Raw genomic sequence first — 25,182 nt, forward strand, 5'->3', positions numbered from 1 at the left:
TTGCCGGTGAAATGTGTGCCTCTATCTGATTCAATGACTTTTGGAAATCCCCACCTTGAGAAAACCTCCCTCCATAATGCTTGCCTCACAGCTTCTAGTTCAGCTCTTGGTGCTGAGAATTTTCTTGGGCATTTAATGAGAATTTGTTCATTTGTTTGAGGACGCCACAGGGCATAACCTGTGTAAAATTGTCCCTCTTCCCAATACCTTGATCCATCCACCCAAATTTTTAGATCTTCCTTCCCTGCCACTAATCCAAACCCCTCCTGGGTCTTGGTCATGTGTACCACCCCGCAGTCATGTTTTTCCCCTTTGTATTGCATCAACTGTGGCAGGATGTAGTTAGTATCATGAGTTATTGTGATGTTCCTAGGTGTCAAATCTACCAGCCATCTTGCTACTCTTTGGGAAGATACTGAGTGTTCACTCCAAGAGCATTTTGATGGGTGTGTGGGGTGTTTGTAGTATGATTTCATAAAATCCTACTATGTATTCCGTGGATAGTATTGCCCAATGTACTGCCAACAGATTCCTCACACAATCACCAAATCCTATTTCCACAGGACTTAACAATCTTGATAGGTATCCAACAGAAACCCATTTTCCTTGCCTCTCCTGTAGCAATACAGAGACGTGAACCTACAAGGCAAAATGCTGCCACAAGATGTCAGCCAATATTTCATCATCTGTTCTCAAAAGCATAGCTGGATCTAAAGATTCTGCACCTTCGATTGAATCAATACCATAATTGTCAGTAACCATCTTTAAACAGCCTCTATACCGTGATCCTCTCCACAACATCCAGTTGCACAAATCTACAATAAGTCCATGTTCCTTCATAACATCTGACCCAACAATGGTACCTTCACGTGTTGGTGAAAGATATAAGCCATGCTCAACACATAGATTACCTAGGTTTATTGATACTGGCAAAGATTGCTCTGAAGATACTAATTGTCCTCCAAAACCTCTCAGGAAAATCTGTTTACCACTAGGATCCATCTTCAAATCCAGATTAGTTAAACTGACAGCAGCCCCTGTATCCAGATGTTTGTACGGTGGCCCCCTACCGTACCCTGAATACGGGGTCTCCCGGCCTTGTCCTTGCTAAGCTGACTCGCTAGGGACAACACTGGGGCCTGACATCCCTATTGTTTTAGGTGGGATCTTTAATTCCTCTGGCTTTCCTGCCATTGCCTTTCCAATCTTCCTCAGCTCTTCCAGAAGAGGGCCATATAATGTAACTTCAGGAAGACTATGCTCTCCATTACTTGCATTTGGTTCTTGTTCTTGAGTTTGCTTCCTATCAATAAAAGGTCTATTATTGATAATTCTTTTACGACTTCTGCATTCTTTCATAGTGTGACCTGTGTATCCACATCTATAACATTTCCCAACGAACCTTACTTTGCCTTCATTTTTGACTATCTCTGAGATTCGCCTTTGGGGCTTGTTGTCATGACTTGTGTCCTGAATCCAATCCTTCAATATATTTACAAAGGCTTGATAGGAATTTGCGTTCCTCGAGGCAAGTTTTGTTGGATAGTCAACAAAGGTGCATTTGTTAGCCATTGAATATAGAAAACTGTTATCATCAGGAGACATGTCAGGGCAGTTATAGGTAGAACGATATAATGTCAAATATTCACTGCAGAAAATAATTGGATCATCTCCTCTATTTAGTTTTGCATTTTCTAAGGCATTAGTACCTCTTGTATCTCGTCCTCCCATGACTCTCTTTAATTCCTCCATTCTGTCACTAGCATTTCCCCAATTGCATTCAAGATCTGCAGACAATCCTTTGTGATATCCTACAGGAGGCTGCAACTTTTCACAGAGTTGGGATGGGAGCCATACCCGAAGCCCTATTACCTAGATTGTATTGTGTCACTACAGCCTCTAGCCTATTGGAGAGACTAATGGCTGATGCGCTTGGGTCAAATGTCCCTAATATCTGGCATACGTTTGTCTTTTCTTGCATGGTGAGTGTTGTGCAATGTACTTGATTGCTGCTCTTTATAAGTGAATTCTCCCTCGTTTGTCTCAATCTACCTGACTCATGGTAACACAAGCCCCACCATTCAAAATAAATAAGACAAACACACCAGATTTAGTTTGGAATAAAAATTGACCGTGGCGTTTATTTTTGAGTAACATGAAGAATAAATTATTAATAAAATAACCAACCAGAATTAAATAATCATTCATCAACTGAATTAAATTTCACCATTAAAAATCCAATCCACCCGACACCGGGCGATTTTTCCCACAAAATAAACGACACGACAAGGTTACAACAGAACCAAAAAAAAGGGGGTGGGAGAACGGGATCTTGAATCTTCTGAGGTAAACTAGTGACAGCGGCTCTGAACAGCTGTTTTTATAGCCAGGAATTCTCTCAGTTCGATATCTGTAAGCCAATCAAAACACTGGAAAAAAACGGGAAGAACAGTGGGGAAAAAACAGAGAAAACCAGAATCAACCTGCTCGTGCACAGCACAGCTTACATAGCTATTAATAGCCTTTTCTGACAGAACAATAAACTGAGGAGAATTCACCCATAACCATAATAAATTTCATTAGGGGCTGTGTTATCATAGATTACACTAAAGGTACCGTCACATTAAGCGATGCTGCAGCGATATAGACAACGATATCGATCGCTGCAGCGTCGCTGTTTAGTCGCTGGAGAGCTGTCACTCAGACAGCTCTCCAGCGACCAACGATGCCGAAGTCCCCGGGTAACCAGGGTAAACATCGGGTTACTAAGCTCAGGGCCGCGCTTAGTAACCCGATGTTTACCTTGGTTACCATTGTAAAAGTAAAAAAAAAAAACACTACATACTTACATTCCTGTCACGCCCTCCAGCGTCAGCTTCCCATCACTGTGTAAGCGCCGGCCGGAAAGCAGAGCGGTGACATCACCGCTGTGCTTTGCTTTACGGCCGGCCGGCACTGACACTGGGGGATACAGGGAAGCTGACGCTGGGTGACGTGACAGGAATGTAAGTATGTACTGTTTTTTTTTTTTTAACTTTTACAATGGTAACCAGGGTAAACATCGGGTTACTAAGCGCGGCCCTGCGCTTAGTAACCCGATATTTACCCTGGTTACCAGTGAAGACATCGCTGGATCGGCATGTGTGCGATGTCAGCGGGAGATCAGCGACTAAAAAAAGGTCCTGATCATTCCCCAGCGACCAACGATCTCCCAGCAGGGGCCTGATCGTTGGTCGCTGTCACACATAACGATTTCGTTAACGATATCGTTGCTACGTCACAAAAAGCAACGATATCGTTAATGAAATCGTTATGTGTGAAGGTACCTTAAGGGGAGGGCATTCAGGAGTAAAGAGAGAGGACCTCTGCTTTGGGTTACCTTCAGGGCTATCCGCGGTGCATACAGGCCGCTCCTCCCGCCTTTTCCAGTCTCTTTCTTCCTGGTCATTAGATTTGCACATTTGATTACAGCAATGATTATTCACTTTAGTACCTTTCTGTGATTTCAAAGACATATTATCATGTTCTTTTAGTTCCAGTTTTACATTGGCATCATGCAACTGATTTCTAAGTATTGTCATAACATCATTATACTTTGCTTCCTTTTCTTCTAGCAAAGCAATTCGCTGCTCCCTAAGTTGACATCTTTCCTCATACTCCTCGAGCTTATCTTCTAACTCACAATTTTGGTCATTCATATTGTCTACCTCATCCCTTAGATTTTCACATTCACAACTATGATCTTCAGCACTAGCAATAGCCATACTGACTTCCTGTTCAATTTTGTCCACCTCACCTCTTAATTGAGCTTTCTCTGAATACCAATGTGATTCCTTTCATTTTCAACAACATACACAAAACATTTGCTAACTTCTCTTTCTTTGCTTTCTTTTTCGACAATTTACTCTCACTCTTCCCTTCACATTGTTTCATTCGGTCATTAGGCGTCTCAGGCGTTCAAGTTTCCACGAACCAGCGTGTCACTTGTTCACCGATAAGATGTTCTCCTTGGGTCTGTTTCCTTGAAGAAGGGCTTTCTTGTCTGGTCTTAAAACTGGATATTTTCAGGCACTTGGATGAAGCAGTTGGGAACTTCTCGTTCTGGGTAGAATGCTGTTTTTCCACGATCCGCTGGGGTGACAAATGTCGGTGGTGATTTCTCGTCCTGTATCCTGTCCTGAATATTTCCTATACAATCAATAACTCAAGTTTGGGAAAATGACAAATATATTTAATGACAAGTAAAATAAGATAGTAGTAAGACAATTCAGAAAATAAAATAACAATAAAACCTTATCTTCAAGGTCCTATAATTAGAGAAAATACCAATACAAGTATCTACAAGTATACTTAGCAATGATTCTTCATGGCAATAATAAGAGAGAGAGAGAGAGAGAGATGGACTTGATTCTTCCTCCATTTCTACCAACATTTCACATCCACACGCACATACAAGCCATGACTCCACCATTGCTTCCAGTATCTTCTATGGCAAATGTCCAATCGTCTTCCGGCAATGTGAACACTGTCATTGGCTGCAGTAATCATCACCTTCCTGCAGATGGCGTCCTCCTACTTGGGAAGAAAGTTCTAGTGTAGGACAGGTTCAACTCCATTTGGGCTGGCTCCAACATGTCCATTCACAGAACAATGGTTCGTCACCCGAACACCACAGGCATTGTGTATCCATATACATATCCATTGGCCGAAGACAGGATGTCTATCTCATGACCAGTGGCTTATAATGGAAACCCACAGGAGTTGTGAACATATGTAGATGATGGGCCACAAACAAGACAGAGGCTATTGATTCAAGATTTCCACAGTGTATACCTGTGTCCTCCATTAGGGTGGAGGGCCAATATTCACTTAGGCTACGTTCACATTAGCGCGTCATGCGCCCCTATGTTTAACATGGGGGACGCATGCGTTTTTCGCGTTGCGTTTTCTGACACGTGCGTCGTTTTTTACGCTAGCGTCGGACGCAAGAAAATGCAACAAGTTGCATTTTTCTTGCGTCCGATTTTCGTCAAAAAACGACGCACGCGTCGCAAAACGCAGCGTTTTTGCGTGCGTTTGCACGCGTTTTTGCGTGCGTCGTGCGTTGCGTCGCCGACGCAGCGGCGCGCAACGCTAATGTGAACGTAGCCTTAGTATGTAGATGCACCTCTGCCTTCTCACTAAAACAAAGGACATCACACAAAAGAACACCGGCCTGACCGCCTGATAGGTTTACAGTCTTGTATCTGGTTTATCTCATCAACAGAGTCCTGATCATATTCAGCACTCATAAATTCTATATATTTCTACGGTACGCACATTGTCCATGTTGTCTTCCAACACCCTATAATTAATAACCAGCAAAGGCTATGCAGACAGCTGCGGGAAGAAATTAATAGCCTAGAAATAGGCCATGGATATTGCCCCCCTCCCCCCCCTGGCTAAACACATCAGCTCTCAGCCGCCCCCGAAAAGGCGCAATTCCAAGATGCGCAAATTCTGGCACTTAGCCTTGCTCATCCTACTTGCCCTGTAGCGGTGAGCGGTAGCAAGTGGGGTTCATATTTGTTGAGTTGCACTTTTGAACGACACAATTGGTTTTACCACGTCTTGTACTGGAAAACGGGAACAAAATACCAAGTGTGGTGTAATTGCAAAAAAGTGCAATCCCACACTTGTTTTTTGTTCACTAAATGCTAAAACTGACCTGCCATTATGATTCTCCAGGTCATTACGAGTTCATAGACACCAAACATGTCTAGGTTATTTTTTATCTAAGTGGTGAAAAAAAATTCCAAACTTTGCTAAAAAAAAAAACAAATAAAAAAAATAGCGCAATTTTCCGATATCTGTAGCGTTTACATTTTTCGGGATCTTGGGTCGGGTGTGGGCTTATTTTTTGTGCGCTGAGCTGATGTTTTTAATGATACCACGTTTGTGCCGATACAATCTTTTGATCGCCCTTTATTGCATTTTAATGCAATGTCGCAGTGACCCAAAAAAATGTAATTCTGGCGTTTAGAATTTTTTTTATCATTACACCGTTTAGCGATCAGGTTGATCCCTTTTTTTATTGATAGATCGGGCGATTCTGAACACGGCGATACCAAATATGTGTATGTTTGATTTTTTTTTTTACTGTTTTATTTTGAATGGGGCAAAAGGGGGGTGATTTAAACTTTTATATATATTTTTTTTTTTCATATTTTTTAAAACATTTTTTATTTACTTTTGCCATGCTTCAAAAGCCTCCATTGGAGACTAGAAGCTGGTATAGCCTGATCGGCTCTGCTACATAGAAACGATGCTCAGATCGCCCCTATGTAGCTGAATTACAGCATTGCTATGAGCGCCGACCACAGGGTGACGCTCACAGCAATCCAGCATCAATAAACATAGAGGTCTTAAGGAGATATCTGGTTGTCATGCCGACACATCGCTGACCTCCAATCACATGACGGGGGTCAGCGATGAGCACATTTCCGGCCCGATGGCCGGAAGCATTAGTTAAATGCCGCTGTCAGAGTTTGACAGCGACATTTAACTAGTTAATAGCGGCAGGTAAATCATGACAGGTCAGTATAATGATTTCTGTTTTATCCTTATTTTTACAGGTGGAGACAGTGGGAGCAGACTACTACTCTTATCATTATCTTCTGCTGGTGCTGGGAACCATGATGAGGGTAGCGTTCAGCACTCGGCGCTTGGGAACAGAGAAAAACTGTACACTGATTCCCAGGCTCCGGATGGCAGCCGTGTGGGGTACGTGTCACATGGACTCATTGACTTGTGATCTGTGCAGTCGTCCATCACAGATCACGTGTGCAGTGCGCTCACTACACTGAGCAGCCAATCACAGATCATGTGCGCAGTGCACTCACTACACTGAGCAGCCAATCACAGATCATGTGTGCAGTGGACTCACTACACTAAGCAGCCAATCACAGATCATGTGTGCAGTGCACTCACTACACTGAGCAGCCAATCACAGTAATGTATGTGTTTATGTGGGAGGAGCCCGATCACAACAAAGCATTGCCAACCATTCCCCACTTGCTCACACTGCTCCAAGTCTCCTCCACATCACTAGCAGCTGGCAGAGGAAAAGCACAAACCAAGGTAAGAGCTGCTCAAATATGAGCAAAAAAAATCAGCTAGATCAGTGGGAAACGTCCTTACGACGGGCATTAAGGAGCCGTGTGCGAGTCCAGAATCTTATTTGTGGAAGTTCTTCTGTTGATACATTCAGATTCTTCAACTTTTATTCATTTTTATTTGTGTTTTCTGAGTTTCTTTTACAACTTTTTATATGAACATTTCAAACTTCTAATTGTAATGAACATAAAAGAAAACTGGATGGAGCGTACACAGTATATACAAAAAGTTATGGCTCTGGGAAGAAGGGAGCTAAGACAAAAAAAAAGCACGCACGCCTTTTGTGTTTTTTTTCATTTCCATCAATATGGCCGTGTAAGGCTATGTGCACACGCTCCAAATTTTTCGCATTTTTGCATGTTTTTTTCTCAAGCAAAACACTTCAAAAGCGCCTAAAAACACATGCATTAGAATCCCATAATTTATAATGGATTTTGCATTTTTTGTGCACATGTTGCGCTTTTTCCGTTTGCGTTTGTGGGAAAAAACCGCATGTGGAAAAAAACGCAGCATGTTCATTAATTTTGCAGATTTTTTGCGGATTTCCCATTATATTATGGCATTGGGAACGTATATTGCTCCATACAGAGTGGGCCCCATATATTGCTCCCTACAGAATGGGCCCCATATAATGCTCCCTACAGAATGGGCCCCATATACTGCTCTACATGTAATTGGCCCCCATATACTGCTTTAAACATTATAAAAAATATATATATATTAATCTCTCGACGCTGTCCGACTCATCGGCGTCTTCCGGCTCTCTGCGCCGTGACTGTTCAGGCAGAGGGCGCACACTATTCACATCATCGCGCCCTCTCACCTGAAACGTCACAGTCAAAGGATGGAAGACCACGCAGCCCAGAAACGGAGAGGCGAGTATGGCAAATCTCGGGGTTTGGAGCAAGCAGCAGGGGATTGGGCCCCCATAGCACGCCAGTGACCCCGATGGTGAGTGAGCCCCTCCACCTGCTCAGGGCCCCGGCACTTGCCCGCGTGCGCCGGGTGCTGATACCGGCCCTGTACATATTCATACATCATATATAGAGGACTGAATACCTGTTATAATTTTTCTGTATCCTGTGTCTACATAGCTGAACCCAAACTTTACTCTGAGTATTAAATAATTGTAGTTTATTTTCTCTCTTTTTCCATCAGCCATGGCGTCTATTGATCTGAGAGATGAGCTGCTCTGCGCCATCTGTTTATCCACGTTTAAGGACCCTGTAATGCTGAGATGTGGACACAACTTCTGCCGGGTCTGTATTGGTCGTGTGCTGGATACACAGGACGAGTCTGGAGTTTATTCCTGTCCTGAATGCAGAAAAAGATTTCAGGAGCGTCCGGCACTGATGAGGAACATAAATCTCCATAATGTCGCAGAACGTTTCCTGATTACTCAGCAAGAACAAGAGGAGATCACCGGGATCTGCTGCACTTACTGTGTGGACTCTCCGGTACCTGCTGTTAGATCCTGTCTACACTGTGAGGCTTCTCTGTGTGATAAACACCTGAGGGTTCACAGCAAATCACCAGAACACGTCTTATCTGATCCCAGCACTTCTCTGGAGAAAAGGAAATGTTCTGTCCATAAGAAGATCCTGGAATATTACTGCACCGAGGACGCGGCTTGTATCTGTGTGTCCTGCTGTTTGATTGGGGAACATCGTGGACACCGGGTGGAGATGCTGGATGAGACCTCAGAGAAGAAGGAGAAACTGAGAAATGTTCTGCAGAAACTGATCACAAAGAGAGAGAAGACTGAGGAAAGAGTCCGGAGTCTGGAGGAGCGCAAGAGAAAAGCTCAAGAACAAGCAGCTGGAGAAGCCGAGAGAGTCACTGCCCTGTGTACAGACATCAGGAGACGGGTGGACGACCTGGAGAAGAAGGTCCTGAGTGAGATCTCCAGGCAGGAGAAGGAAGAGTCACTGTCACTGTCTGCTCTGATCCATCAGCTGGAAATAAAGAAGGACAAGCTGTCCAGGAAGATGAGACACATTGAGGAGCTGTGTAACATGACGGATCCACTGACTGTCTTACAGGAACCAGACACCGGTGACTTGTGTGATCCTGAGGAGAAGGGAGATGATGAGGACACAGGAGGACATGATAAACAGCCCCATGATGGAGATGACCTGGATGTGGCTGTGATCTCACACACATTACACACATTATGTGAGGTAATATCAGGTATAAGGAGCGGGATCTATATGGAGGATCCTGCAGACATATTACTGGATATAAACACGGCTGATAATAATCTCCTTATATCAGACGACCTGAAAACTGCAACCTGGACACAAGAGAATCAGAAACGTCCAGAAACAGCAGAGAGATTCCAGTATAACAATCAGGTGATGAGCAGGAGAGGATTTACCTCAGGACGACATTACTGGGATGTGGAGGGCAGTAGATCAAGGTCGTATATAGTGGGGATGTGTTATCCCAGTATAGACAGGAGGGGGAGTCAGTCAGCAATTGGAGGAAATAATAACAAGTCCTGGAGTTTGTGGAGATATAATAATAATCAGTATCTTGTGAGACATGACAGGAAAGTGATCTGGTTACCTGACAAGATCTCCAGTGATAGAGTCAGGATATGTCTGGATTATGAGGCCGGGCAGTTGTCCTTTTATGAGCTGTGTGACCCCATCAGACACTTACACACCTTCACTGCCACCTTCTCCGAGCCCCTCCATGCTATATTATGTGTATGTCATGGTTCTATAAAGGTATTAGGGAGAAGCAGAAACTGGAAGAAACCATCATAATTTAAAGGGAAGGTCCCACCAGTTTTCTTGTAGTTTTTTTTTTTTTTGTGAAATTAAGCTTAAAATTTTAATTAAAATGTATTAATGCAATGTGTGCACTGTTTGCAAACATTTCTATATGAAAAATATTATATTATTTCTTACAAATATACATATTTGAAACAAGAAAAGAAAACAGTGCGGCACTCACCCTTATTATTTGAAGCTGTGAAATCGTGCTCTTTATTGGAGAAAAATGTATAAAACATCCATTAGGACATCAGGTCAGCGAGAGGGTGCGGAGGTGGAGTGTGGACGACGGCCGTTTCGCACGGTATGTGCTTCAACGGGTCCAACGGGAACTGGACCCGTTGAAGCACATACCGTGCGAAACGGCCGTCGTCCACACTCCACCTCCGCACCCTCTCGCTGACCTGATCTCCTAATGGATGTTTTATACATTTTTCTCCAATAAAGAGCACGATTTCACAGCTTCAAATAATAAGGGTGAGTGCCGCACTGTTTTCTTTTCTTGTTTCATCGTATTTACTCTGGATTGCATATCAGTGCTGAGCACCATATACCCAGAACATTCGTGCCACCTGCGTATTTTTCGGATGTTCTTTAAGGAGTGTATGTCCATATTGATTTGTGCTTCTCTAGTGCCGTCCATTGCTCATTCTGTGTGTTAAATATATATATTTACCACTAGGGGGAGCATTTTCCGTTTTAGACCTCAAGCAGCTATAGTAAGACTTGCCAGCTTTACGATATGTTTCCACAGTCAGGATTTGCTCAGGATTTGACCCAGGTAAATCTGCACCAAATCTGCACCTGAGGTCACTGGCAGGTCACCTGCGTTTTTGATGTGTTTTTCATGCGGATTTGTGTTTTTTTTTTGTAAGCTAAATAAAGATATAGAAAAAAACAGAATTGTGATGTCATTTCTTGTCCAACCTCTTCATTTACTGTACGTACTCCATTGAAGAATAATGTTTACACACACAGACAGATAGATGATAGATAGATAATAGATGGATATGATAGATGGATCACACATGCGAGAAACTCGGATGAGTCTCGCATCTTAACCCCTTCATGACCTTGGGATTTTTCGTTTTTCCGTGTTCGTTTTTCGCTCCCCTCCTTCCCAGAGCCATAACTTTTTTATTTTTTTGTCAATTTGGCCATGTGAGGGCTTATTTTTTGCAGGACGAGTTGTACTTTTGAACGACATCATTGGTTTTACCATGTCGTGTACTAGAAAACGGGAAAAAAATTCCAAGTGCGGTGAAATTGCAAAAAAAGTGCAATCCCACACTTTTTTTTTGCTTGGCTTTTTTGCTAGGTTCACTAAATGCTAAAACTGACCTGCCATTATGATTCTCCAGGTCAGTACGAGTTCATAGACACCTAACATGTCTAGGTTATTTTTTACCTAAGTGGTGAAAAAAAATTCCAAACTTTGCTAAAAAAAAAAAAATTGCGCCATTTTCCGATACTCGTAGCGTCTCCATTTTTCATGATCTGGGGTCGGTTGAGGGCTTATTCTTTGCGTGCCGAGATGACGTTTTTAATGATAGCATTTTGGTGCAGATACGTTCTTTTGATCGCCCGTTATTGCATTTTAATGCAATGTCGCGGCGACCAAAAAAACGTAATTCTGGCGTTTCGATTTTTTTTCTCGTTACGCCGTTTAGCGATCAGGTTAATGCTTTTTTTTTATTGATAGATCGGGCGATTCTGAACGTGGCGATACCAAATATGTGTAGATTTGATTTTTTTTTATTGATTTATTTTGATTGGGGCGAATGGGGGGTGATTTAAACTTTTATATTTTTTTTATTTTTTTCACATTTTTTTTACTTTTTTTTTAACTTTTGCCATGCTTCAATAGCCTCCATGGGAGGCTAGATGCAGGCATAGCACGATCGGCTCTGCTACATAGCAGCGATCTGCTGTTCACTGCTATGTAGCAGAATTACAGGTGTGCTGTGAGCGCCGACCACAGGGTGGCGATCACAGCTACCGGCGATCAGTAACCATAGAGGTCTCAAGGACCTCTATGGTTACCATTCAGAAGCATCGCCGACCTCCGATCATGTGACGGGGGTCGGCGATGCGCTCATATCCGGCCGCCCGGACGGATACGGTAATTAAATGCCGCTGTCTGCGTTTGACAGCGGCATATAACTAGTTAATAGCGGCGGGTGAATTGCGATTTCCCCCGCCGCTATTGCGGGCACATGTCAGCTGTTCAAAACAGCTGGCATGTCCCGGCTTTGATGCGGGCTCACCGCGGAGCCCTGCATCAAAGTAGGGGAGCTGACATCAGACGTACTATCCCGTCCGATGTCAGTAAGGGGTTAATACCCAGCACTGTCGCCGACACGCGGGACCAGAGCGTGCAGATACATGTATTTCTATGCAGCCGCACGCTCCGCTCCCGAGTGACGGTGGCAGTGACGGGTAGTAAGATAAGAGACTCGTCCGAGTTTCTCGCATGTGTGATCCCGGCCTTAAATAAAGACACACACTCGGGACCAGAGTGTGCGGCTGCATGTATTTCTATGCAGCTGAGCGCTCCGGTAGCGAGTGCCGGCGGCAGTGCCAGGTATTGACCCCGGCCTTAAATGCAATATGTTTAATTTAAAAAAAAAATTTTTAAAATGCCGTGGGCTCCTGCGCAATTTTCTGCGCCAGAGAGGGAAAGCCAGCGACGGAGGGACTGATGTTTGTAGCCTGGGAAGGGGGTAATACCCATGGAGCTTCCCAGGCTATGAATATCAGTCCGCGGCTGTATATTTAGCCTTTACTGGCTATAAAAAAATAGGGGGATCCCCCCAAAAAATGACGTGGGGTCCCCCTATAATTTATAGCCAGAAAAGCTACGCAGACAGCTGCGGGGCTGATATTCATAGCCTAGAGAGGGACCATGGATATTGGCCCCCCGGCTACAAATACCAGCTCCCAGCCGCCCCAGAAATGGTATATCTGCAAGATGCGCCAATTCCGGCACTTAGACTCTCTCTTCCCACTCCCGTGTAGCGGTGGGATATGGGGTAATAAAGGGTTAATGTCACCTTTGTAAGGTGACATTAAGCTGGCTTAGTAACGGAGAGGCGTCAATAAGATACCTACCATTACTAATCCTATAGCTGTGAAAGGGTTAATAAAACATGCACATGCAGAATAAAGTATTTTAATGAAATAAAACCACACAGTTTTGCCATCTTTATTATACGCTCATTCCTGCGATGCCCTCGTTCTCCTAGAAAAAAAGTAAAAATAATAAACCAACAGTATGCTCGCTGTGTCCGACGTAGTCCAATACAACGAGTGTCCCACGACGAGTCCGGCTCTGCTGTATCTGGATGCCTGACATTCAGACATAGCAGAGCTTGTAGATGATCTCCGGAGATAACTCTCCAGCCATCACCTACATTCTAGCACTCAGGGTCAGCTGACCGTGCGAACCAGCCTGATGTGACCGGAGATAACCCGCGGTCACGTGCACGGCAGTTCTAGCGGTAAGCTGTTATCACGAGAACTTAGTTTACCGCGAGAAGTGCAGTGGATGCGATCTTCCGGCGGCGGGACAGGTAAGTTGGCATGTGAATTAGTAGATATGCGTTGTAAGCTGCGTTAATGCAGTTCTACGCATGTGAATAATCATTAGATGCGATTTTACCGCATCTAATCATTATCTATGGGAAATTTACGGGCGTCGCCGCATTGTAAACAGACATGCTGCGTTCTGAAAAGACGCGCCTCATGTCCGTTTACGCGGGTCTGCCGCAGGCGTGTTTTACCGCATAGTAGAGCCGGCATTTCATGAAATCCCTCCACTATGCTGTAACATCTGGACGCTGCGGGTTTGACGCTGCAGCTCTACGGAGCGCCAAACACACAATGAATTTTTTTGCTCTCCCCCAAGATAACCTCTATAGGGGACAAAAAAAATGGGAATGAAGTGACACCAAGAATCAAATAATCTTAAATGCAAAAATATATTAATTCATGCAAAAACAGTATTATATTAAAATTCAGAGGCAAGGTACGGGATAAACAGAGGTAGCTCTATATATTGACCATCCTATTGTTATGTAGCATCTGTACACCAAATTGTCTTTTTTATATATAATCAGTAATTCATCTACAATACATACAATGAAAATGAAGCAATAAAGTGCCGAAAGCTGTGCAAAAATGCTATGAATTGTAAATATACAGACAATTTAACTACACATGAGCGCCAGGTGGCATTATTGCTCTATTTTCCCAGATTCCTATAGAGAGATATAGAGAGATTTTATTATAATGAGACCTTTGAAAGATGCTCATAACCATTGGCATGTATTGCTGGTACTAACTTGTAAACATATCCTTTCTGTGGGAATTAGGAAGTAATGCTATCATCATCTATCATGAGTCTACCATTAGTGTATATATATGCATTATTGCTCAAACATTTTTTTTATATATTATGAATCGAGGTCCGGTAGAGATCATATAAATAAGTAAACATATAAGTATCCAAACAAATAGGAAGTAAATTTACCGAATGTATCGCTGTAACCTGGTGAGTATCGCTGGTGGAATATAGAGAACCTCGCGCCCCGACGCGTGTTTCGCCCAGATTCTTCTGGGGGCGTGTCTTAACTAACAAAGGTGGCATGCATATATATATCAGGCTTGACCAATAGGAGTACTTTATGGGAGGACCTAATGAATGTGTCGCTAGTCATATCAGTGTGTGTAAAAACAACCGGCCAATAGGAAAAATCGCCTATTAATGACGCGTTTGTTGTCATGCACACATTGCGCATGCGTAAAGACCGAAAAACTACCGCCAATAGAAAAATTCACGGTACTGTGACGCGGCTGTTGCCAGGAGCACAGTGCATAAACATTGGCAAAGAAAATCAGCTAACTGACAATATGTCAAACGCAAGGACGCTGCCGTCGCCCTCCATAGAAAGAATAATCTGTTAATGAAGCTGTTGTTACCGAGCACATATTGTGCATGCGTGAGGGCCAAAAAGTAGCAGCGTAGCAGAGTTTCGTGCAATAAACGCTGCAGATAGGGAGGGGGAAGACTGTGTGTGGGCGGAGACTGTGTGTGAGCGGTGAATATGTGCCTGTCTGTGTGCGGGTGTCTGTATCTGTGTGTATGTGTGTGCAAGGAAACAGGGACTATACTGCTGTTTTTTGTTTGTTTGTTTTTTTACAGGAGATCGAGGGCGTCACATGGATTAGCTGAATAATAAAGATGGGAAACTGTGTAGTGTTTTATTACATTAAAATACTTTATTCTGGCTGTGTGTTTATTTAACCCCTTAACAAGTATAGGATTAGTAATGGATAAGTGTCTTATTGACATTGTGGCATCATGTGCAATATATATGGCAGTATTATGTAATAAATATATATGGCAGTATAATGTGTGCTCTTTATGGGAGTATTATGTGATAAATAGATAAGGCGGTATAATGTGTGATTCATATGGCAGTGTGCTGGTCTATGGAGGATAACAGAGAGAGATACATAGTGGAGGGAGCAGGGTGACCGCAGCACAGAGTGTTTCAGGAGAGTAGTGTACTGGTCTATGGGGGTCACAGAGGAGATATATGGGGGAAGGAGCAGGGTGACCGCAGCACAGAGTATTTCAGGAGAGCAGTGTGCTGGTCTATGGGGGTCACAGAGAGAGAGATATATGGTGGAGGGAGCAGGGTGACCACAGCACAGAGTATTTCAGGAGAGCAGTGTGCTGGTTTATGGGGGGGGTCACAGAGGGAGATATATTGGGGAAGGAGCAGGGTGACCGCAGCACAGAGTATTTCAGGAGAGCAGTGCGTTGAGCTATGGGGGGTCACAGAGGAGATATATGGTGGAGGGACCAGGGTGACAGCAGCACAGAGTATTTCAGGAGAGCAGTGTGCTGGTCTATGGGGGGTCACAGAGGAGATATATGGGGGGAGGATATATGATCCCTGTTGTGTGCATGCTACTTCACACCCCTGTTTTGTGAATAACGTTCTTGTCATCCCCCCACCTTAATCACTGTCCTGCTCTTTCGCTCGCCTTCCAGTGAGGATGGAGCTGCTTATCTTTATCCAGATATGGCTGCCTCCTCTTTTCATTGCTTTGAGATGCTCTTTGATCTCCTCCTTGTACCATGTTAGTTTGACCCCTGAGCAGTGGCCCTGTTTGGTGTTCTTGTTTTTCTTGGGGATGACACAAAATTCCGTGTATCCCAGTGGTGCCATGGCTTCCTCCTCTGCTTGGACCCATGTCTCCAGGAGGATCTGGATGTCAATGTTCTTTAGCCTTTGATTGAAGTCTGGGTCATTTATCTTGTACCCAAAAGGTGAAGCATTCAATCCTTGAATGTTCCAGCTGCTGATAACTAAGGATGTCATCTTTAGTCGATATCTATAATATAAGGCTGGGAGCGTCACTCTGTCCGAAGCCTTTATAGACTGCGCAGGCGCAAGCGCCGGCGCAGTCTGGGCCTCACAGAGTGACGCTCCCGGGAGATCGCGGTATGCGTTCACACTGAAGGCACACCGCGATCTCCAACAGAGAAGCAGGGACCGCCAGGAGGGTGAGTATCGGCCATATTCACCTGTCCTGCGTTCCACCGCTGAGCGCCGCCATCTTCCCGGTCTTCGGCCTGTGACCTTCAGTTCAGAGGGCGCGATGACGTGCTTAATGCTCAGCGGTGGAACGGGACAGACAGGTGAGTATAGTAAGTGCTGGGGGGCCTGAGCTGGCGGCGATACTGGTACCTGACCCCCACAGCGCGCCGGTGTCCCCGCCTGCTCAGGCCCCCGGATGGGTGCAGCACATGACAGGATGGGGACGCAGGATGATTGCAGCACATACCAGGATGGGGACGCAGGATGGTTGCAGCACATACCAGGATGGGGACGCAGGATGGGGACGCAGGATGGGTGCAGCACATACCAGGATGGGGACGCAGGATGGGGATGCAGGATGGGTGCAGCACATGACAGGATGGGGACGCAGGATGGGTGCAGCACATACCAGGATGGGGACGCAGGATGGGTGCAGCACATGACAGGATGGGGACGCAGGATGGGTGCAGCACATACCAGGATGGGGACGCAGGATGGGTGCAGCACATGACAGGATGGGAACGCAGGATGGGTGCAGCACATGACAGGATGGTGACGCAGGATGGGTGCAGCACATGACAGGATGGGGGCGCAGGATGTGTGCAGCACATGACAGGATGGGGACGCAGGATGGGTGCAGCACATGACAGGATGGGGACGCAGGATGGGTGCAGCACATACCAGGATGGGGACGCAGGATGGGTGCAGCACATGACAGGATGGGGACGCAGGATGGGTGCAGCACATACCAGGATGGGGACGCAGGATGGGTGCAGCACATGACAGGATGGGGACGCAGGATGGGTGCAGCACATGACAGGATGGGGACGCAGGATGGGTGTAGCACATGACAGGATGGGGACGCAGGATGGGTGCAGCACATGACAGGATGGGGACGCAGGATGGGGACGCAGAATGGGTGCAGCACATGACAGGATGGGGACGCAGGATGGGTGCAGCACATGACAGGATGGGGACGCAGGATGGGTGCAGCACATGACAGGATGGGAACGCAGGATGGGTGCAGCACATGACAGGATGGGGACGCAGGATGGGTGCAGCACATGACAGGATGGGGACGCAGGATGGGTGCAGCACAAAGCAGGATGGGGACGCAGGATGGGTGCAGCACATGACAGGATGGGGGCGCAGGATGGGTGCAGCACATGACAGGATGGGGACGCAGGATGGGTGCAGCACATGACAGGATGGGGACGCAGGATGGGTGCAGCACATGACAGGATGGGGGATGCAGGATGGGTGCAGCACATGACAGGATGGGGACGCAGGATGGGTGCAGCACATGACAGGATGGGGACGCAGGATGGGGACGCAGGATGGGTGCAGCACATGACAGGATGGGAACGCAGGATGGGTGCAGCACATGACAGGATGGTGACGCAGGATGGGTGCAGCACATGACAGGATGGGGGCGCAGGATGTGTGCAGCACATGACAGGATGGGGACGCAGGATGGGTGCAGCACATGACAGGATGGGGACGCAGGATGGGTGCAGCACATACCAGGATGGGGACGCAGGATGGGTGCAGCACATGACAGGATGGGGACGCAGGATGGGTGCAGCACATACCAGGATGGGGACGCAGAATGGGTGCAGCACATGACAGGATGGGGACGCAGGATGGGTGCAGCACATGACAGGATGGGGACGCAGGATGGGTGCAGCACATGACAGGATGGGGACGCAGGATGGGTGCAGCACATGACAGGATGGGGACGCAGGATGGGGACGCAGAATGGGTGCAGCACATGACTGGATGGGGACGCAGGATGGGTGCAGCACATGACAGGATGGGGACGCAGGATGGGTGCAGCACATGACAGGATGGGAACGCAGGATGGGTGCAGCACATGACAGGATGGGGACGCAGGATGGGTGCAGCACATGACAGGATGGGGACGCAGGATGGGTGCAGCACAAAGCAGGATGGGGACGCAGGATGGGTGCAGCACATGACAGGATGGGGGCGCAGGATGGGTGCAGCACATGACAGGATGGGGACGCAGGATGGGTGCAGCACATGACAGGATGGGGACGTAGGATGGGTGCAGCACATGACAGGATGGGGGATGCAGGATGGGTGCAGCACATGACAGGATGGGGACGCAGGATGGGTGCAGCACATGACAGGATGGGGACGCAGGATGGGGACGCAGGATGGGTGCAGCACATGACAGGATGGGGACGCAGGATGGGTGCAGCACATGACAGGATGGGGACGCAGGATGGGTGCAGCACGTGACAGGATGGGGGCGCAGGATGGGTGCAGCACATGACGGGATGGGGACGAAGGATGGGTGCAGCACATGACAGGATGGGGACGCAGGATGGCTGCAGCACATGACAGGATGGGGACGCAGGATGGGTGCAGCACATGACAGGATGGGGACGCAGGATGGGTGCAGCACGTGACAGGATGGGGGCGCAGGATGGGTGCAGCACATGACGGGATGGGGACGAAGGATGGGTGCAGCACATGACAGGATGGGGACGCAGGATGGGTGCAGCACATGACAGGATGGGGACGCAGGATGGAGCAGCACATACCAGGATGGAGACCATATACCAATATAAATGCTCGCCACCCGGGCGTAGAACGGGTTCAATAGCTAGTATCTTATAATGGAGAAAGATTTTCTTAGGACATAACAGTTCGAGTGGTGGATTTAGGTGGCATGTTTTAGGGGTGTCACATGAGTTTGCTGCATAACGTGTTGAGCACTGTTCTGACTTCTGCCATGTTGCTGCCCTCTGTTATTTTGTGTTGCCATTGTGGGGTTTGTGGTCTCCAGTACTTTTGCCCTCTCTGTGGACTCTCACTGCGGATCACTGTGGGTTGCTATCTGTTTGGTGGGCGTCTTGCTTGTGATCTCGGAAGTCTGTTTAGAACGATGACCTTTAACTCTCTGACTAGATGGCTGACCCCTTTGTTTATTGAGGTGCTTCTCGTCGTGTAGGTGATGGAGCGTTATTTCGGGTGTCTTGGCAGTTGAATGTTTGGTGTTAAGGCGATACTGGCGGCCAGCTCTGATTTGATTTGCTGGTTTACCTGTTGGTCTATGTCTGAGGGAAATTTTTGGTGGGCAGCTATTGCGAGTTTTGATAGGCCTTGGGTGGCTGTCTCTTGGTGAATATCGATTGGGCCGGTGTAATATGAGATGTGTGTCCTCTGTGAAGTATGGGTTATTGATCACCTTCTCTGCTTGTGGGATTGTTGAACAGCGGATTTTTGTGACCCGGACACCCGGGAACAGTGTCTTAGTGTTCAGGTATTTCCCATTTGAGTCTATTATTAGGACAATGTCAAGGCCCGGTGTTTTATTTGGGCTGTTTGTTTTTTGTGTGACCTTGGATCCTTGGCTGTTGGTTGCCCTGGGTTGCTGTGAAGATGAGGCTGTATATTCGTATATTCGTTGTTATGATTGAGGGTAGGATTTTTCTTGGGATCCAGGGTCTTGGTTGCCCTGATTTGCTGTGTGGATGAGGGCTGTACTTTTATTTCTGGGGTGGTGTGTGGTGTCCTTCTGACTGAGGCTGTCACTGGCCAGTGATGTGTCAGGCACCAAGATGGTTGGTGCAGGCCTTGGTTTTGGGGGACTGCTTGTATACTGCTGGTATTTTGAGGTGCCCTCTCTGGCTTTTGTTGCAGGTTTGATGATTTTAGCTGTTATTTCTTCTTTGAGGTATGCATTTTCTTCCTGCAGTCTTTGAAGTGACCTTTGCATTTCACACTGATCTTTTTTCAGCCTTGATAATTCCTCCTTCAGTTGGTCATTTGCATTTTTCTCACCTTGGCTTCTTTGAAATTCCTCTTTAAATTGAATAAACTCACTCCCTAGTTGACACAGGCAGTCTCTGAGTATAATATCCATGGGGGGTTGTGATGTAGATGGGCTGGGGGATGGCTAGTGACTGTCTGCTGTGATCTGATCAGGAGTGATTATGCTTCCTTCCTGCCTCAGGGTTTGCATTTCAACTTGATTCTTAATGTGCCGGAGTAATGCAGCCCCGCTCATAGGGTATAATGATGTCCCCATAGGGAATAATGCTGCCCCCATCATAGGGAATAATGCTGCCCCCCATAGGGTATAATGATGTTCCCATAGGGAATAATGCTGCCCCCCTCATAGGGAATAATGCTGCCCCCATCATAGGGAATAATGCTGCCCCCCCATAGGGTATAAGGTAATTCCCCCCATATGGTATAATACCCCCCGCATAGGGAATAATGCTGCCCCGGACTCACTGAGATATATATATATACTGTATATATAGCAATACTCACCTCTCTTCCTCGCTCCCACGCTGATTCTGGTGGTGGCTCTGCTCCGATGTCAGGGGCTGCGCTGCAGTTGGCCTCGCACACAGCAGGTACGCAATGAAGTGACATCATCGCGCACCCGCTGTGTGTCAGAGGCGAGGGGAATGATGGGAGAGGAAGTGTCATCTGACATTCTCTCTCTCCTCCATTAATGCACGCTGGGGGCGGTGCTGGCGACGGGTCCCCCTGGCTTGTGGCCCCATAGCGTGGGTTGGGGGGCCCCTAAGGGAGCGGTAGCCGAGGCCCTAGTCTGCAGACCCTGATAGCGGGCAGTGTTAGCTGCAACATGCGGCAAACGCTGACCACTATTATAGTGAAATTAATTCACTCTCCACGCCCATGGGGGCGTGAGGAAGCGTGAATATTCATTTCACTTTAGCAGCAGGATCAGGCTTAGGTTTCCTGTCACCCGCTGCTGCTCCGCTGGCACCGGGGGCCCCATAGCAGCTGCATGGTGTGCCGCTATTAGCGACACCACTCTGGCTGGGGGCCCCTGGAGCAGCTGGACGCCAAGGCAGCTGCTGACCCTGTAAGCCAGCAGGTGTCACGGCCTGGGCCCACTGGAGAATTTTCCGGTGGCCCAGTCGGACCCTGGCGGAGAATATGTGTGAGCGGAGAATATGTGCGTGTCTGTGTGTGTGCCGGTGTCTGCGTGTGTGTGTGCGGCTGTGTGCAGTAACACTACCGCCAGTACTGTCGGTCACAGAGCTGTGGGATCATGCTGGCAGATGTCAGTGTGATGCTGGCAGCTGACTGTGACCTGCGGTAAACAAACAGGCATGGGCTGATGAGACTACTGCTCCCATCAGGCTATGTCTGCTGTCACTGATAACAGCGACAACAGGTGCCGCAGATAGGAAAGTACTATTATCTGCCAGAGCCTGCGCTCACAGTTACATACATATTCACACATAAATAAAAACCCATTATACTCACCTCACACCAAATCCCCGACGCCCTCGTCTCCTAGAAATAATGTAAAATAATAAACCAACATAAACTCCCTGTCCAGGTAATCTGAGTGTCCCATGGCGATCTCACGTGTAGAACAGTCACATCGGGAGATGTGACCGCTCTACCAGACTTAGGCGATACACTGACAGAAGGCGATCGCTCTGATGCTATCACTTGCAGCACCACTGCGTGGGAAAGTTCTCACACAGCGGTAGTGCCGTAAGTGAGAGCACCAGAGCTGATGAACTCTGGTGAACTCACGGTCGTGAAGTGATGCGATTATCTCCTGTCAGTGTATCACCGGAGACCGGGTAGAGCGGTCACATCTCTCGATGTGACTGTTCTACACGTGAGATCATTGTGGGACATACGGTAAATGGACTATGTCGGACAGGGAGTATTATATGTTGGTTTATTGTTTGATTTTTGTTGCACGAGATGACGACATCGGGGATTAGGCATTCAGTAAGTATGGTAAATTAAGAACCAATAAAGGAGTCTGTGTGTTTTTCTCAAATAAAGGACTTTATTCTGCCTGTGTTTTTTTTTACCATATAACTACAGGATTAGTAATTGATAGGGGTATTATAGACGCCTCTCCATTACTAGGCCGTGGGCTTGACGTCACCTGACAATACAAAGGTGACATTAACCCCACAAATATGAACCCCACTTGCCACCGCTACAGGGCAAGTGGGAAGAGCGAGGCTAAGTGCCAGAATTGGCGCATCTATAAGGCTACTTTCACACTGGCGTTTTTTGCAATACGTCGCAATGCGTCGTCTATGGAAAAAAGCACATCCTGCAAAGTTGTTTGCAGGATGCGTTTTTGCCCCATAGATTAACATTAGTGACGCATTGCCACATGTCGCAACCGTGGAACTCCGCCCCCACCTCCCCGCACCTCACAATGGGGCAGCGGATGCGCCGGAGAAATGCATCCACTGCCTCCGTTGTGTGGCGCATCAAACGCTAGCGTCGGAATCTCGGCCCGACGCATTGCGACGGAGAGATTCCGACGCTAGTGTGAAAGTAGCCTAAGACGCGCCATTTCTGGGGCAGCTGAGAGCTGATGTTTTTTGCCTGAGGGGTGCCAATATCCATGGCCCTGTCCCAGACTATTAACATCAGCCCTCAGCCGTCGTCTTTCCCTCTGCTGGTTATGAAAAATACGGGGGAGTCCATGGAAATATTTTTTTTTAAATAAACAGATATTGCGTTTCACGCAGATTTTGTGTGTGTGTGTGTGTGTGTGTGTCATTATTTAACTCTTTATGCTCTATCTATCTATCTATCTATCTATCTATATACAGTGGGTAAGGAAAATATTCAGACCCCTTTACATTTTTCTCTCTTTGTTTCATTGCAGTCATTTGGTAAATTCAAAAATGTTCATTTTTTCTCATTAATGTACACCCTGCACCCCATCTTGACTGAAAAAAAAGAAATGCAGAAATTTTTGAAAATGTATTAAAAAAGAAAAACTGATATATCACATCAGTATTTAGACCTTTTGCTCAGACACTCAGAATTGAAAGCTTCCTAAAGAAATAATGGAGCAGAACCGAGCTTACTACAGAGATAAGGGAGCAGAACCGAGCTTTCTACAGAGATAAGGGAGCAGAACCGAGAATACTACAGAAATAAGGGAGCAGAACCGAGCTTACTACAGAGATAAGGGAGCAGATCCGAGCTTACTACAGAGATATGGGAGCAGAACCGAGCTTACTACAGAGATAAGGGAGCAGAACCGAGCTTACTACAGAGATATGGGAGCAGAACCGAGCTTAATACAGAGATAAGGGAGCAGAACCGACCTTAATACAGAGATATGGGAGCAGAACCGAGATTACTACAGAAATAAGGGAGCAGAACCGAGCTTACTACAGAGATAAGGGAGCAGAACCGAGCTTAATACAGAGATATGGGAGCTGAACTGAGCTAACTGCAGAGATATGGGAGCAGAACCGAGCTTTCTACAGAGATAATGGAGCAGAACCGAGATTACTACAGAAATAAGGGAGCAGAACCGAGCTTAATACAGAAATAAGGGAGCAGAACCGAGCTTACTACAGAGATATGGGAGCAGAACTGAGCTAACTACAGAGATAAGGGAGCAGAACCGAGCTTAATACAGAGATATGGGAGCTGAACTGAGCTAACTACAGAGATATGGGAGCAGAACCGAGCTTGCTACAGAGAAAATGGAGCAGAACCGAGCTTTCTACAAAGATAATGGAGCAGAACCGAGCTTACTACAGAAATAAGGGAACAGAATCGAGCTTACTACAGAAATAAGGGAACAGAACCGAGCTTACTACAGAAATAAGGGAGCTGAACCAAGATTACTACAGAAATAAGGGAACAGAATCGAGTGTACTAAAGTGTTATGAGCTTATTGCAGAGATATGGGAGCAGAACGGAGCTTACTACAGAGATATGGGAGCAGAACAGAGCTTTCTATGTCTACTGCAAGATACGGAAACAGAGCCAAGCTTACGGCATACATATGGCACCAGAATCTAGATTACTACATCGATACAGTACCAGAACCAATCTTACTGCTTAGATATGGTGCCATAACTGAGCTTACTTAGAAACATACTGTACATACACCTCCAGAAACACAGACATGTAAACACACCGTATGGCAGGGGCGTTGCTAGGGTCCTAAAATCAGGAGCCTAAGCCTAAAAGTACATATCTCTCCATATAAACCCCCCTACAGCCATTTAAAATATCATCTATACATATATCATTACAGTATACCACTGCTGCTAACCAATAACACACAATGCAAAGACCAATATTATCAAAATTACTACAATAAAGTCAAAACAATCCACAATGTCCACCACCATCACCACCACACAGCGATTACATAACTGTACAGTAAGAGTTATTTTTATTGGTTTCAACACTCCAATTAATCAATACTAATTAATGATATGTTCCAATCATTTCAGTATATAAGCTTGCAGTCCTACTGGTGTCTTCAACCAGGGACGGCCAATAACAGGTTTTTTATTACAATCTTAATAATAATCTTTATTTTTTATTTTTATATAGCGCTAACATATTCCGCAGCGCTTTACAGTTTGCACACATTATCATTATTATTACAATCTTGACACTTACATTCTAACAAAGGAGCCTTTTGATATTCAAAGATGCAAATTGTCTCTTCTTCTGAGAGGAGGAGAACTAGAACTTCTTGGATATTCAAAGATGAGGTCAGATAATTAGATGTTATCCTTTATATGTTAATTCTATGTAAGTTGGGAGCTGTTAAGTCTCCAGCACATGCACCATGGGAGAACAAAGCCTTTACATAAGGT

At 46.2% G+C, this 25,182-nt stretch overlaps 2 protein-coding genes across 2 annotated transcripts; one reads left to right on the forward strand and one right to left on the reverse strand.

Moving 5' to 3' along the window:
- Positions 1-1,107: 1,107 nt before the first annotated feature.
- Positions 1,108-5,714, reverse strand: LOC138674429 (posterior protein-like). The gene is made up of 3 exons (XM_069762272.1): positions 5,708-5,714; positions 3,282-3,814; positions 1,108-1,827 (listed from the first exon to the last, which is right to left on the reverse strand). Exons 1-3 carry the CDS (start codon positions 5,712-5,714, stop codon positions 1,108-1,110), a joined length of 1,260 nt encoding a protein of 419 aa, XP_069618373.1.
- A 2,601-nt stretch (positions 5,715-8,315) lies between these two features.
- Positions 8,316-9,937, forward strand: LOC138675206 (E3 ubiquitin-protein ligase TRIM39-like). Its single transcript, XM_069763244.1, has one exon. The coding sequence runs from the start codon at positions 8,316-8,318 to the stop codon at positions 9,924-9,926; it is 1,611 nt and encodes a 536-aa protein (XP_069619345.1). The 3' UTR covers positions 9,927-9,937.
- The last annotated feature ends 15,245 nt before the right edge of the window (positions 9,938-25,182 follow it).

Source organism: Ranitomeya imitator, chromosome 4 (genome assembly GCF_032444005.1).
Source record: "Ranitomeya imitator isolate aRanImi1 chromosome 4, aRanImi1.pri, whole genome shotgun sequence".
Taxonomy (NCBI): Eukaryota; Metazoa; Chordata; class Amphibia; order Anura; family Dendrobatidae; genus Ranitomeya; species Ranitomeya imitator.

What these genes read in the sequence shown, in the direction of transcription:
- LOC138674429 (XM_069762272.1), bottom strand. An exon ending in TAACGATATCGTTGCTTTTT is followed by an intron (nt 1,828 to 3,281) that starts GTGACGTAGCAA and finishes CTCTGTGAAAAG; the next exon opens with TTGCAGCCTCCTGTAGGATA.
- LOC138675206 (XM_069763244.1), top strand. Translation starts at nt 8,316, where the DNA reads ATGGCGTCTATTGATCTGAGAGATGAGCTGCTCTGCGCCATCTGTTTA.